The 16,018-nt window shown below is 29.3% G+C and overlaps 1 protein-coding gene across 1 annotated transcript in view; it reads left to right on the top strand.

Annotated features, from left to right (window-relative positions):
- Positions 1-16,018, top strand: part of LOC121121663 (protein turtle) — a 403,438-nt gene that overhangs the window by 356,111 nt on the left and 31,309 nt on the right. The window contains exon 12 of the mRNA XM_071889943.1: positions 3,110-3,430. Coding sequence (XP_071746044.1) covers positions 3,110-3,430 — 321 coding nt within the window. The remainder of the gene's footprint in view (positions 1-3,109; positions 3,431-16,018) is intronic.

The following is a 16,018-nucleotide window of genomic DNA, read 5'->3' as shown; positions in this document are numbered from 1 at the left end:
GATGCGTATTTTAATTCAATTTAGAATAATAAGATGGTAAATTGGTATTGCTCAAATGCTATATACCTATGTCATATAGATGAATTAATTAGTGTGATTTTGTAGATTTTTTTTTTTTAATTATATTCATTTATGATTATTGAATAAACACAAAACTGTAGAATGGCTGTTGAATCTTTACCTGGAATCGTCGAGGGCCTAGAATCTTTGCATAGAATTGGACATAACCATATATACCACATATTAACCAAACTATATAATTACTTGAATTGTCGTAAAAAAAATACAGACATTTTTTTAGTTATTGAGTATATATACATAAATATTTATTCAATAAATAAATTAATTGATGAAATTTAACCCTGACTTTGGAATTCACATTTATATTAGTTTTACAAAAAAAATGAAGCTGAAACTGGATTCTTGTTCTAAATAGTATATTAGATTGAATGAATATATAGAATCGTAATTTTCATATTCTTTGATAAATAATACTTAAGACAATGATTAAAAATGAAGTTTGATATTAAAAGTCATACTAGAAAGTAGTAGGTAAAAATTCGTTAAAGGAGCCTATAAGTAACTTGTTATAATTATCATAACTTGGTTTGGGATCCATCGGAAGTATGTTGGTTTACCCATGAATCTTTTCAAAATTGAATATCCATTATGTCGAATGATAATTAATTGATAATGGAGAAGCGATTATCACTTCTTCCTTTCAAATCGGTCTTGTGTTTGTTTAATATTTAATTTATTTAAAGTACTACAAGGGTAAAGACTCATACCACATTCGAACTTTTTTTCGTGTTGTGCGTATAGAATGACCATTAATGAAAATGATTTAAAAAAATATTTTTTTGCAAAATAACACTTATTAATTATTATAACTATATAGATTATAAAGCATATGATTAATATTTATCATACTATAATTTTAAATTGAATTAGCAATAGCATACCTGTATCAATATATTAAATATCATTTTTCTGCCAAATATCCCATATGGAATTGCGGGAATATTGTCCTTCAACAAAATTGATTTCCGCCAATTGCCCTAGAACCAATATTTAGGTAGCTTAACTATGATTTTTATTGACTTATAATTTAAGGAATTTTAGTGTGCTTAAACATTTTTTTAACTGAGTTCCTACACATATGTTGTATCAACATGAAAACAATCCGAAACAAAAATCAAGAATAAATTTAAATCCCCATTAAATCGTTTGCTTTCATATTTATATACAGCCCAATATTTCATTGACATGATTAAGTTCATTATTGGCTTATTATCCAAATTTCTGGTATGAATTATGTTACCCACTAATTTAAGCTTTAACTTTTACCCTAATATGATTTGATTGACTCATATTGCCGCCGATATACCCTTTTAAACAAATCTATACATTTTGACTACTGGAAGCGGAATTTACGGCACATCCAAAGGGTTAACAAGGAAAATTAGTTGATAGAAATTGGCGAATATTCGTCGAAGAATACAAATGTAATCAACACTCATTTATTCTAGCTTACTTTTGTGTTGCCAGGTCCTAGATTATAATTCAAATTTTTAATCTGGATATACATGCATAATATGGGAAGCAGTATCAACATTTTTTTGTTTTTGTCTAAAATATTTGAGGCTCGTTTGACATAAACAATCCAAATTTTTAGGGCAGACACATTTGAATGTCTAAAGGAATAAAATAGCTAAGCTTTTAATAATGTTCAATTAGTATATTTTACTGCATTGAGATTGAGATAGGGATTATAAATCGGAGTAGTTATCCTACAAAAAAATCGTCAAATCTTCACTTACTAAAAAATATGCATGTTGTGAATTGTAAATGTATAATATAATAAAAATAAACAAACAATACAAGGAAAATAGCAAAACTATTTGCAAATCCCTTTTTTTTACTGCGGGCTACAATATCTCAAAGTACTTTTCGTGGGTAAATTTAAATTATGATGCACTTATATCAAATGATAGAAAAGAGTCAATTATTGACGTGGTATAATTTAAAACATAAAAAATTACAATTACCGCCCAAAATCAGATTTGCTCAATATTTAAAAAATAAGGCGAAAATTACTGACTTTTTAGTAACTTTGTCTTAATTGATGTTTGAGAAAAATGCCTGATTTGGTATCTTAACTCTATGGTAATAAACTGGACATTAAATATATAATCATGTTTCAAAGAGTTTTTAAAAAAAAGATACACCTATCTCCCTCACCCTGGATACTAACCAAAGGCCCCCTCTTCCACTTAAAGAGACTCTCTGATTACAATCCCATCTATCTACTAAAAATCATAGTTTTTATTAAAGATCGGCAATAACTTTTACTAACAATCATATTTTTATATTTTACGTTTATTAACTATAAGTCGACCATTTTGGGACATTACTATCACCGCTGGCTAATATTTAAACCGAGTTGACTTTGAGCTTGCAGGTCGGACTGTATGTTTCACAATTATACAGCTTCACGAAAAAATAATGTAGTATTTAATTTTTTTTATTGGGGATCGGATAGTCTTACGGAGTTCAAAAATGGGACCCTTGGGCTCTATAAAAACAAAATACTAGTTTACTTTTTGTGTTAATGATAAAACGAAAAAAAAGAGAATTTGTATTATAATATGGGTAAGACTAGCCAAAAAAGTATTTTTCTTTTTTAAGTATAAAAATAAATACTTAAATGATGTATTTATCATTTTCTAAAGGGATCCCAATATTTCCCGGATCCCTCTGAAAGACTACTTTCCCACGGAAAAAAGAAAACCTCGTACATACCTACTTAAATTAAATATTAAAGGACCTTAATAACAGACGAAAAGAATATATGTACATAATATTATTATTTTATTCGTAATTTAATTTATTTCTATATTCCAGATCGAATATCCAAATTTATTGGCACTACTTTACCCATAAATTGATTAAGTGAATTATATTTTTGACCTTCAATATTCATATGTATAATATATTGTACATTGTTCTTACGATTAAAGTAATTTTCATTCACAAATAGGTGTATTCTATATTGTTTTTAAAATCTAAAAATAAATTAACATTAATATATTTGCTTCAATCCCATTAGGACCTCCAGATCGAGTTACAAACTGTACTCAAGTCAACCGATCAATAGATAATATTTATGTTCACTGCACTCCTGGATTTGATGGAGGATTAGAGCAACTCTTTACTATGGAGCTCTATATTTATGGCTCACATACTCTTGTTCGTAATTTGACTCTTACCTCTCCAAAGTTCTCTGTTTTACATCTCCCATCAGCCACAATTTTTGAGGCGGTTATATTTGCATCCAATGCCAAAGGTCCGAGTATTTTTAACCGGATTAAAGTGAGCACGCTAAAGGGACCGAGTGAAAAGAGGCTTGCTACTATTTCCTCTGGTTCAGGTAAGATAAGATCTATATGTGTTTTGACATTCTCATCTATCACATTTGCCTTAAAGTTAAATAATCTATGGTTAAAGAAAAGGTCTTTAATGACGCATATCTTCTACATAATATTATTTGTAGTATACATTTAATAGAAGTTAGGGTGTATCAAATACCGAATGACTTTTACATTTTTCATTGGATATTCTTACTTATTCCTTCAAATGTGACACTTGATCAATAAAAAAATGCATGTAAAAAATCCACAAAATTAAAGGTGCTTAAGGGTGCCACCAATCACTTATCTATGGCATATGGGAGGAAAAGTCCCGAAACTAGACAATGGATCCATCACTTCACTCCAAAATCAAAACAATCATCAGACGAGAGGACAGCAACGGGTGAACCTCGTCCAACTCGCACGAAAGTACAACAATCAGCCTGAAAGATTATGGCCTTGGATAGGGCATTATACTCAATGACTACCTAGAAAAAAGGAATACCATCAACAGTTCCTTATTAGAACATTTGAGGGACGATATAACGGAAAAATAAAGACATGTTTCACCAGGATAATACACCGTATTACAAGTCAATAAAATAATGGCAAAACTATATGTATCTTTTTAATTTCGAATTGCTTTTGCATCCACTATACTCTCCGGATTTGGCTGCCAACGACAAATGGATGTTTCCAGAGAGAAAAAACTGGTTTACCGTTAAAAAAAAATCCCTTCTATGAAGAGGTTACCCCACTGAAACTGAGAACTATTTTGAAGCAAAGTTAAAGTGTTTTATAAAAGACGCTTTAAAACTTAAAAGTGGTGCTAGAATGATGGATTTTCTCTTGATGGAGATTGTATTGATGAATAAAGCCAATTGTGAATGAAAAAAAGCGTTTTCCTTGTTAAGCCCGGGCTTTCCATCCCATGGGATATAGATATGTACTCGGGGCCAATTCATAAAAATATTTGTTTTTTATTTATTTTTTGTTCAACCTATTCTTCTTTGGTATCAAATGAAAGCTCTTAATGTGAATAATTTAAATATTAACATATTAGTTACAAATACCAAACATACTTAGATTAAACAAAAGATAGGAGAGTAAAGGATTTTTTTGTCATGGCCTCAAGAAAATAAATATATACAGAGTGCATCAACAAAACTTTCTTTTTTATAATGCGTAGTAATAAGCATGTAGAAGTAGTAGTGGGGTGGGCGTGGTTTTATTCTGGAAACGTTATTATAAAAATTTATTGGAGATACAGTACGTCGCTATCATGCGCTGTAATAGTGAGAAATATGCGTTGGCCATTGAAAAATAATATTGCCAAATAAATGATTAGATTGACTATTAACAAAAAGTAATTGCAATTTAGCACAGTAACTTTTATTGGTGCGATTTGTGAAAATCTGTTAATTGATTCAATTTCTAATATAGAAAAAATATTTTTGTAATTAATTTTTATATTTTGAAATTCGCAAAATTATTTGAACGCGTATGACTTAACAAATATTAATGCTAGAGAGCTAAAATTGATACCATCAAATGCGATATTTTAAATTGATACAAATTGTTCAAATCAGGTATTTATAACTAGATTAATTCTGGAAACCCCAACTTTTTAATGATTTTGGCTGAATCGCCAAAAACGAATTACTTTTTCTTGGCCCGGAGTTATTGCGGTTTATTGTCATCAAATTAAACACATAAAAGTAACATCAACATAACTACCTTCTAAAACAAACAAATGCTCAAAATAACCAACATACAGATGTTTAAAATAACATAAATTATAAAATGTCTAGATAAAGTATTTACATATGTAAAACTAGACATAAAAAAATTTAAAAATTTAAAATAGACCATTCATAATCAATAAAACTTCGATTCAGAGTTTTTGGTTTCCTTTCAATCGATAATAGTCTATAAACTGTAGACACATATTTTAAGGTAATAATATTAGCTCTCATTAAGTCTGACGATAAGTAGATATCCCTCTCATCAACAATTCCTAATATTGTCTACTTCTTATTGTTCGATTCTGTGAATAAGGACACTTAATGAATAAATTAAATTCATCATCCTCTTCCTCCTCTCACAGTCCACAAATACTTCTACCGTTCTTTTTCACACATTTATTTGTAGACAGTGAATTTGTAATCAGCCTATAATTGACCCACCATGTGTAATGGGAAATCAGAGGGTTTTGAATACTTTTTAAAATGACCTTGGCCCATTTGTTGATCCCCCAACTCTTCCGAAATTTTCTAACAAGCTTCAACCCAGATGAAGTAGTGTGGAGTTATGTAGTTTTTGATCCTCTCCTTCGTAAACACTCCTTAATGATTGACAAATGCATTCACAGGTCTTTCAGGACAAACCAACGACCAAAAACTAATTACATAATCTATTAATTATCCAAAACTATAGAATAAGGTATGTCGCCAATTAAATTTTGCATCTTTCTCCAAAAAATAGAACTATTCCTCTAATACCTTTGAATGAAATTTTTTTTAAATAGAAACTAAAAAAATTGAAAATGTCAGACTATCTGATATAATTTTTTAAACTGTCTAAAAACCTGTAAATGTTTATTATTACGATGAAGCCAAAATAAATATTGTCTAATAAATCATAATTAGTTGATAGCCTTTTGAAAGAAGGAAATAATGTTGTCGCATACCGTATATAAGGGCTTGGTCACCAACCAGCACCACCTCTGATTTTGCAGATATTTTTTTACATGCTTCTATCACTAAATGTCACATTTGATAGAATAGGTAAATATGGGCCCAATATTTGATACACCCTAATGCAAGTACTTATCCTTTATCTGCAGAGTCACAAAAATATTATTTCATATATTTAATGGGAAGTATTAAAATAAAAAAATACATTGTTTATAGTAAGACTGTATGAATAAAACCTAACAAAAGTTTTTTTAGGACTGGGTAGCAACATGGATCACATGCTTCTATACATACAAGTTTTTTTCAATAAGTATATGTTATTTTGACAAAAAATAATCATTGTAAAGATAAAATTACATTTCGATATTCTTACTTTTTTTTTTTTTTGTTTTCTTACACTGATGTACAACAACTTTAATGTAATAGTCTAAAAATGTTGAAATGACTTAAAAACAAAAATGAGACGAAGTCAACAATAATAATTAAAAGATTATAAAAAACACTAAACAATTTAGATTGGTTTTTAAATACGTTTATTTTTTAACATTACGCTAACAAAGCAATGAAAAAAACATGAAGTAAAATAGTTTATTTCGTTTTACTTTGGACCAATGTAAAGAACAGTAAATGTCACTTGGTCTTAAACTTATTTTATATTTTTGGTATGTAACTTCTATCAAATATCATATCTTTATCCTTTTTGGCATAACATTCTGAATATATAAAATCTGTAATTTCCTTTGAGGTATTGCAAAAAAAGCAAATTAAAGGATTATAACTTGGGAGGGGCTTGGTTTTTCGAAAAAAAAAAATCAAGAATTAAATATTTATTTTTTTCAAAAAATAATTTCCAAAATCTACTGCTATACACAAAAAGTTTAAGTTTTTCGCAAAAAAATTCAAATACTAAATTTATTGGATTAAAATTTTAAATATCCTTTACTATTTACTAAAAAAATATTGGAAAGAATTTGATATATTCTTTTTTTTTTTGCTCTGTTGCATAATTTGCCTGAATGATGAAAAATCCTTCTTGTAAAAAACAAAATTTCCTTAATTTGTATGGGGCTACAGCACATCCCCTAGCATTCCCCTGGAATTATATCCTCAGGGGCACTTCTATGTATACTTCTAAAGTAAGTGTGTTTGTAATCACCTTGTTTGGGAATTAGTATATTGAAATTTCGAATGAATTGTTTGACAAAGAACTTATTTTATTTTTTTTACTGGAGCTGTCCCTCAGAATGAATCCCTTTTTTTATTTATCTTTATTTCATTTTAATTTGTCGCGTTGTCATCGGTTTGACAAACTGTTTCCTAAAAAAAAAATTATTTGTTATTTTTTACAATAAATATTCACTTATTGATAAAACTATATTTAAATTTTTGAAAGACTGTTTATTAATTCAAAAGATTTATCTTTAATAAATATACATCTATTTTCAAAATATGTTGAATATTTATAGGTAAAAATTTCTAAGGTTTTTTCCTATAAATTAGTAAAACATCTCAACATAGATCACTATGGCTCAAATGTTATATTTTTTGTATTATTTACCCAATGGAACAATTTTGGACCATGTTCCCTAAAACGGATAAAAAATACATACTAACAAACAGTCTAATGTTCAATATATTATGTAGATATCTCTATAACCTAAGAGTATGTAACATTTTTATAACGCTCTAAAAAATATATTTTTCAATTCCTCACTGTCAGTACATAACATCAAAGTTCATACAATGGAAGTTCAATTTGAAAGTGAATGTATGATTGTTAAAAAGCTCCTACAATTTGTAAATGGAGATATATATATGACCATAAAAAGTATCGAGTAGAGAAGATAAAAGAAGAAGCAAACTAATAATATTATTAAACTTTATTTATAAGGGAGGTGTGGATACTTTTTTCTTTTCTAAATGAAATTTATAGAGTTTTTTTTAAATAAAGTGTCAAAAAATAAGGGGAAAAATGAGGGCTCCATGTGTTAATAATGGTTTTTCTAGTTGGAAAAAATATATATATAATTATAGTGAAGTGTTAATTTTCGATAATAATTTAATTATAAAAGTGACAGGCGATTTCAAGCATGTACTTCTTGAGTCTTGAACAATATAATGTTGCTATTTGCTAGGTACCTATACAGAGTGAGGACTCTAAAATTAGATTCCTCTTCGAGCCCGTCTAGCCAAAGTTTTAAAGACTGACAAGTTTGTACATAGTGCCATTTGAAAGAGCTAACAACAAGCTACAATTTGATGTTTTGTTTTTTTGTTTTTTATCAAACATATCTGAGCAACGAGCAGAGGGTATGGGATATCCTCTGCGCACAGGTCGACAAGTGGACGCTATTCTGAATAGAAGAATGGCTGAATCAAGAGCTCAGGTCAAGCGAACCTTCAGGAGCAAACATTCAACTCATGTCATGGAGCTCGTCATCGTGGTGTCCGACGGCAGCAAGATATTCCCTACTTCTTTAAAGCCAACGAGAAAGTCAACACGGACGTCTACTACCATGTCATTTGGTACCATGTCTTGCCATGGTTGAAGAGCACATTCCCCCAGAGACAACTATATGCTTACCAAAGAAGTCAAAACGGCTTTTAAAATTTTCCAATTTTTGAGTACTCGCCTGCAATTACAAATTTCTTCTTTGATAAATTTATATGCATACATAGTGATGCTTTGAATAGTTCCCTTGGATTTTTGATATTTTAAAAGGCATTTAGAATGATCACACATAATTGAAAAATATGTCATTTGATAGTTAGAAGATAATGAATGACTTTCGGTAAAGATATAGTATGTTTTATTCAACATGGAAATAAAGAAGTAATAATGCCAAGGTCAAATAGTCGTTGATTTACTCCATGCCCCTTTGCCTAAAAAAATGAAACATCATTGATCAACTCGGGGTAGTAGCAAATGATATCGGGGTAACAAGAAAAGCAGTGATCTCTCGGAAGTGCTTATTATTTGGATGAGAGAAACACTAAAATTTATCAGTCAAAGAACCAATCCATTCCGAACCAAACGTAATTAAAAATTGTATTATTTAATTTGTAAAAACCTAAGGCTTTTGGTAAGGGAACCCTTTGTTTTATTCAGCCTAGAAATGAAGAAGTAAGAACACCATGGACAAATAATGATTGATTTATTCCACTCTTTTTTGTCTCAGAATAATAAAAGAACATCGGTGATCAACTACAAGATTTTATATTTGTGAGAATGTAGAAATTTAAAGTAAATGCGATCTAGTGATTTGTATTGTTTTCAAATGTTGGCGTCACCAATGAAGAAGTCTACACAAGTTGCTTATCTTACTCCAAATAATATTTATTAGAGTTCTACTATGAGACATATTAACAATGTATAAAAAAAAGAGCTCTTAAAGGTCCTTCATATACTAAATTAATAAGATTTTCCGATATTCTGATTACATATAGTTATTAAATTGACTTTCTCATTAAATTTCAAAGGTGTCATGTTGTACATGTGAGAGTAAAGGGTCGTATTCTTAAAAAACAACTTTCCTTAGCAGAGTTTACCTGAAAAAAGCTTGGATTACAAAAACCTTTAACTTTATTATATTTCGGACTTCTTCTTTTTGCTTCGTCTTCGTGATGAATTTTCTGTATCTTGTCATGGCCATACGATATATTTGATTAATCATTAGTAATGAAAATGTTAAAAAAAGAAACCCAAAATAAACATGGTAAACCTGATAAATTGAAAAATGTTTTGGAGGAGATCAGCAACAATCAGCTATGACAAGGAAGGAAGAAAAGAAGGATATTTACAAGAATTACTCGAATATTGATCTTCAATTCTACTCTGAGTCAACAAGGCCTTATAATTCCGCAATAAATCCTCAAAGTTACTCTCAGTCTTTTATGAGCACACAAGAATGTTCAGTCGTCAAGTTGAATTGAATATAGTAAACAGGAAATTCACTATTCCAGAGTTAAATAATAATGACAAACCCTAAGCTGATTCATTTTTACAATACACTACCTAAAGATTGCAACTATGAAAAATATCTTACAAATATTCGATATTTATAATAAATTATAAAATGAAGCCCATACACCTCTGTGCATGCATACATTTGTATATATTAATGTCCAATTCATTTATCTTTCGTTTTGTTGCTCACTTTCTCACTCTCTATCTCTCAAAAAGCTACAAAAACGTACACATGGGATGCATCACTTTGTGATATATTTCCATAACCATTATATTAAGGGTGGCAATAAAACTATAATTTAATTTTCACACTCCTATTGCATCATCTTTCATTCTGAGGACAGTTTATAACTATGGCATAAAAATAAGTGGACTTTATAGCCCAAAACACATCTCCTTCTCATAAAAAGGAAATCAATAAACAAGACAATTTTATAATATGTAGAATGTACATAAATATGTATTTGTACAAGAGTTTCTCTCTCGTGGATCCTGTTTCCAATGATTACTCTGTATTTGACACCTATGGGAAATCCCGCGTTTAATTATTTTATAACTAGCAGACTTCCCCGGTTATTAGGCTCCGACAAAGAGACAAACTTTGCTTTTTAACTACTTAATGGATTTTACTCGAAATATCTCGTTGCAGCAGACAAAATATTACTTTGTCAATGTATAACTTTTTTACAGTAAACACAATACCTCGTTTTAAAGGGAAGAATTATATAGTATAAAAGAGGGATAATTTAAGCAAGCTCAAAGCCGGATTTGTGTGCTCCAAAAGATAACTAGTTATTATAGATTGCATTGAAAATAATGATTCCTGAACATGTATTGTTGACAAATTATATTAGGGGAAACTACGGAGGGAAAAGGAATAATATATGTTGAAAGAGTGACTAATCGATGTGAGTCCATGATCATTATGACTTTGACAGGGATGAACAGAAGGGATTCAAAGGCTGTTTTAAAGATGCCTTTCCAAACAATCGATCTATTCATTGATACGAGATCAATGGGTCTCCCAATTAGTCATGATCTTTTTGCGCAGAAAATTGATGAGAAATTCAAATATTGACAGCTGATATTCTATGTTTAAGGAATCCAGGTTACCAAATGTATTTAATATGATCTCAGGTGTTGTTATTTTACAAAAATAACAAGTTATTTTTGAAATTGTTTCCCCAAGAAATTAATATGGATTTGACAAATAGATCAATCATTTAAGGGGCTTAGAAGGTCATTTTCCAGCAAATACTTTGTGGTAAGCTTTATTTTTCATAAGTCCACTCACATGTACCTAATCAATACTTGGTGCTCTCCTCAATTGTAAAAGAATAATAGTAACAGACTGAAAAAAAGAAAAATAATATGATTTGATGATCCAGGGAGTACTTTAGGTTTTAGAGAGCTATCTGGCTAGGCTTTAGTTACACAAGCTCATTTCTAAGATTAAAAATTATATTCATGACTTTATAAAATGTACTTTTTTCTTTTTATATATAAGCTTTAGCTACACACACTCGTTGTTAAAATATGAGTAATACACTATAGAATTGTATAAAATATAAGTTGACCTACACGCTGCGAGATTTGATTCATTTTACACGTACTGTTTTTATAAAACTCTTTAAATATACCTCCTTTTTGATTATGCGCGTGCCCGTTTATTTTGTCATTTCTTAAAACAAGTGTCTAACAGTCCTAAGATACATTCAAAGATACATGAACGTTGTACTTACACAGAGATAAACTTTCTTTTATTAATATAGATTTATGTTTCATTTAATTACTTAAAGGTAATTGATTAAATTAAACACTGAAGAGAAATCTTAATTTAAAGTTTTTGCGACATGTGCCTTGATTAATGCATCGATAATAAATGATGCTCAACGAAGAACCAAAATCTTTTGATTAATGGAACTTGAATAGAACGACAATTTTGTACATTCATAGCCCTTTTTAATAGTATATTTATACAGTAACATACAGATATTGATATATTATTAAGTGCATCATAGAGTCCACATTTGATACTTGATCACACATTAATTATATATTAAGTAAAAGATTTGCAAATTTTTGCAGTGAATATAATTTTTTGAAGGGCTATGTGATGCAATACATAGGCTGAAAAGTTTCAGGCTTAGAAAAGAATATATAGCTTTTTTTCGTTCCAAATTGGGTACATTAAATTATTATTATTAGTTTTTTTTATCAATCCTTTCCTAGAGCAGAGTCCCCATAACACTTCTTAAAACATTGCACTCAGCTCGAACAATTTTTTTGGCCCATAAAAAAAAACACTGCAAAATGAAAACACAAAATTGTTTCTGAGTCATTATTTTGGAAATAACAAAAGAAGCGTCACACTTAACAGAATAATAACTCACAAAATAAAGAACAGATTATCAGGATATTTTGAGAGCTGTCCTCTAAAAGTTGGTAATAACTGAAAATGGGGTAAAATTTAAAACAAATTATCATTTCCCGCGGGTCGGTTTGTATGTTTCACATGTATACAAGATCCAGCTCCACAAAAATTAACTTGTTCATAATTTAATACCTAATTTAAATATTTGGCGGATCGGATCAGGTTATGGAATTTAAAAAACAACAGGATCTGTGGGTTCTAAATAAACCACCTGAGTTCCATTAGTCCTAAACATGAAAGACATGAAAATTGAGAATATATGGGTAAGACTCTGTTAAAAATGTATTCTATCTTCTTCATATATATAAGGAAATAATTTAAATTTCACGTTATCTATGACTAACTAACGGAATCCAGTAATTTAAACATTTGTTTCCGGAGAAATAGGATACCAAATCAATGAACAAGATAATTCAATGATGTGTACAATATGTCTGATGAACATTCATGCATATGTTTCAATAAATCCATTGTAAATTAGAATTCTGATATATTTATTAATTTGTCAAGATGAAGGATTTATTAGGTATATAACATTAAACCAAGTTTCTTTCCATCTCTTTGAGCTGAAGATATCAATACTTAATAAGTAAAAATCGGTCAACATAAAAGATAAAAAATAAGAATTTAATTTATATCTTATTAAATAGAGAAATCTGCTTTATTATTCATTCTAAGCTGAAAAATGTGGTATAAATATTTTATTTTATTTTATTCATTCATAGAAAATGTATGCATTTTACTTATATATGTACTTGCTATTATGCATACAGTCGGCAAACATTGATATTTTAATTTGGTTGGCAGTTATATATTATATTTATACACTTAAGTACTTGGAAAATCGTACGGTTAATACTTTTTTTTATTCCAGCTTATACTTATTTATAATCAATAAATTGCTGAGCATCAGATGAAAACACGTACGGGACGTTAAGAGTTCTTATATTCCAAGACTGTATTTCTCTCGATAAAAAAACGTTATAACAAAAGTCATCAACTGTATTCAAACTATGGCATACCCCTTTCAAACAAGTCAATGTTAATGATATTCGACTATTCAGCTATAAGTATTCCTTGTTAACATTTAAAAAAATATATTTGTACTTCTAAAATAACTTTATCAAATTGGGGACTACAAAAATTTCAATAAAACTTCATTGATTAAGGAAAACATCATCTTAGCTTGAAAGGACAATTTGTAAAAATAGTTATTATGAGCCCCAGATCATCAAAAGATATGTTAGAGTTATTCTTATTTAGTTGGAAGTGAAGTATTATCTGATCTTACTTATGTTTCTTTATTCAATACGATGCTATTTGCAAGTGGACATTTTTCAAACAAATTGTAGAAACCTTTTTCTCTGATTTAATTATTTAATATGTCAAGAATAAAGAACAGCCATTTTAACAGGATGTAACCAGTAGTGTTGTGTCAGTTCAGTCGTAAGATCAGTCCTATCAGTTCTTCGAACCTGTCCTTAAGAATGACGGTCATTTGAATTGTGAGTACTTGAACTGATAAAAAAAGAAAAATGAAAGTTGGATGACTTCATCAAAGACCGAACTTTATTAGTTTTAGGACTGAACTGGACCGAAACCTAACTAAACGGGTCTGCAGTCTTCTTTACTACCAACGGACATAAGCCAAATAAAAAAATCCATTGTTATAATAAACCAATAAGTAAACAAACTCCTGCCCCATAAATGATTTCATTCAATTTTTACTTATTAATATTATTTTTTCATATTTGTTACTCATTTATGAGGAACTGACTTTTGGAACATTGTCAAACAAATCAAATAATATTTTCTAATTTATTTATCAAATAAGTAGATGATATTCTATTATAGTATTAATTCCCTTCGCTCCAAGTTCTCAACTTTGCAACCACAAACTAGGTTATGCGTACTTTATAAGGGTGTGGGTTAAATATATGTGTATCAAATACGAATAAAAAGGAAGGGGGAAGCATGGTTGTAAATCATTATTATTTTGGGTGCGTAAAAAAGAAATCAACAATGAACAATGTAACCCGAACAATTTAAAGATTATTTTTGATGATAGCAGCTGAGCTTTCATGAGGTTTTATTATATTAACTGCAAGTAGCTATGATTGAAAGTAAATAAGCTCAGTATTAAGCAAGGTTAATGGTGCGAATTATTCCATTGTTGATCTCATACTCTACTTTGAGTCCCAAAAAGGACTCAAACTAATAACTCCCCAATATAATTTAAAGGTTACTCTCCATCTTTAGTGAACTCACGCTCTGCTGGTTACTTCATAATTACATGTTCTCTCTTGAATAATTAAAGAATAATGATAACAGGTTTGGAAAAGAAAATAACAACACTGTCAACTACAACAAAATAAAAATAAAAACATGGACATTTTAGAAAATGCTTAGAATTTACAAGTCCGCATATGTTATCCCCAACACAAAAGTAAGGTAGAATAACTTTTGCTCAAAATTGAGTCTGAATTACATTTGTATTCTTCGACGAACCCTTGTCAATTTTATCCTCCAATTATTTTTATCAACCCATCGAGTACGCCGTAAATTGTACTTAAATTTGCCAAATTGAATAAATTGACAGCTTTTATTTGAAAGGGCATATCGGGACTAATATAATTGTCTCAAATCAAAGGAAAGTTCTAAATGATAGCTTAAGCTCGTAGATATCGTAAGTACCCAAAAAATTGGAGAAAAAACTTATATAATTGACTCAAAGATGGCTATGAAATAATGGACTCTGTGTATATATGAAGTAAAAAAAAAATAGCGACTATCGTTTTTTATGAATTTTTGTTCATGATTGTTTTTCAGTTGACATACCACATATATATATGCAGAATTGTTAAAATTATAACCTAAAACGAGTGCAATATTTCTTGTAGTTTGCACTCAGTTGTCAGTAACATAAAGGAGGGGAGGTATCTTATCAAGTTCCATCAAGATCATTTGCAAGTATATGACTCATGGACATGATAGCTGCTTTATTATTCCTTTTTAACCCTTTTAAAAAAATATGTTTTAAAAGGATACAGATAAATTAGTTTTTTTTTTTTTTTTGTATATACATATTATAAAGTAAGTAACTAAACCTCGATGAATTATTTATGGCTGTTATTATTATTTCTTTCTTTTAATAAGAAAGGCGCACAAGTTGAATAATGTAAAGAAAAATCCCTAATGTACGTAGAGAAAAAAATTAAATAAATCATTCTAAAATACATAATGAAAAAAGACAGAGTTACAAGTTCAAAATTAAAGAATAAGAAATGTTGGGAAATATATGTACATATATTTTTGGAGAAGTAAAAATCGATTCAAACTTTTTCTTTTCCTAGAATAATATACCTTATCCCACCTTACGTAGATAGATGGATCTATGTAGAGACTGTTTTACGTCCTGCACGACTTGTCTGAAGATACATGGGCAAGTTTTGTTGCACAACTCAATAGGATGTATAGCGATAGTGATATCTGAAAGCATTCATTAAGAAAT

The sequence above is a fragment of the Lepeophtheirus salmonis genome, chromosome 7 (assembly GCF_016086655.4).
Source record: "Lepeophtheirus salmonis chromosome 7, UVic_Lsal_1.4, whole genome shotgun sequence".
In the NCBI taxonomy this organism is placed as follows: Eukaryota; Metazoa; Arthropoda; class Copepoda; order Siphonostomatoida; family Caligidae; genus Lepeophtheirus; species Lepeophtheirus salmonis.
This window is presented reverse-complemented; position numbering and strand designations above follow the sequence as displayed.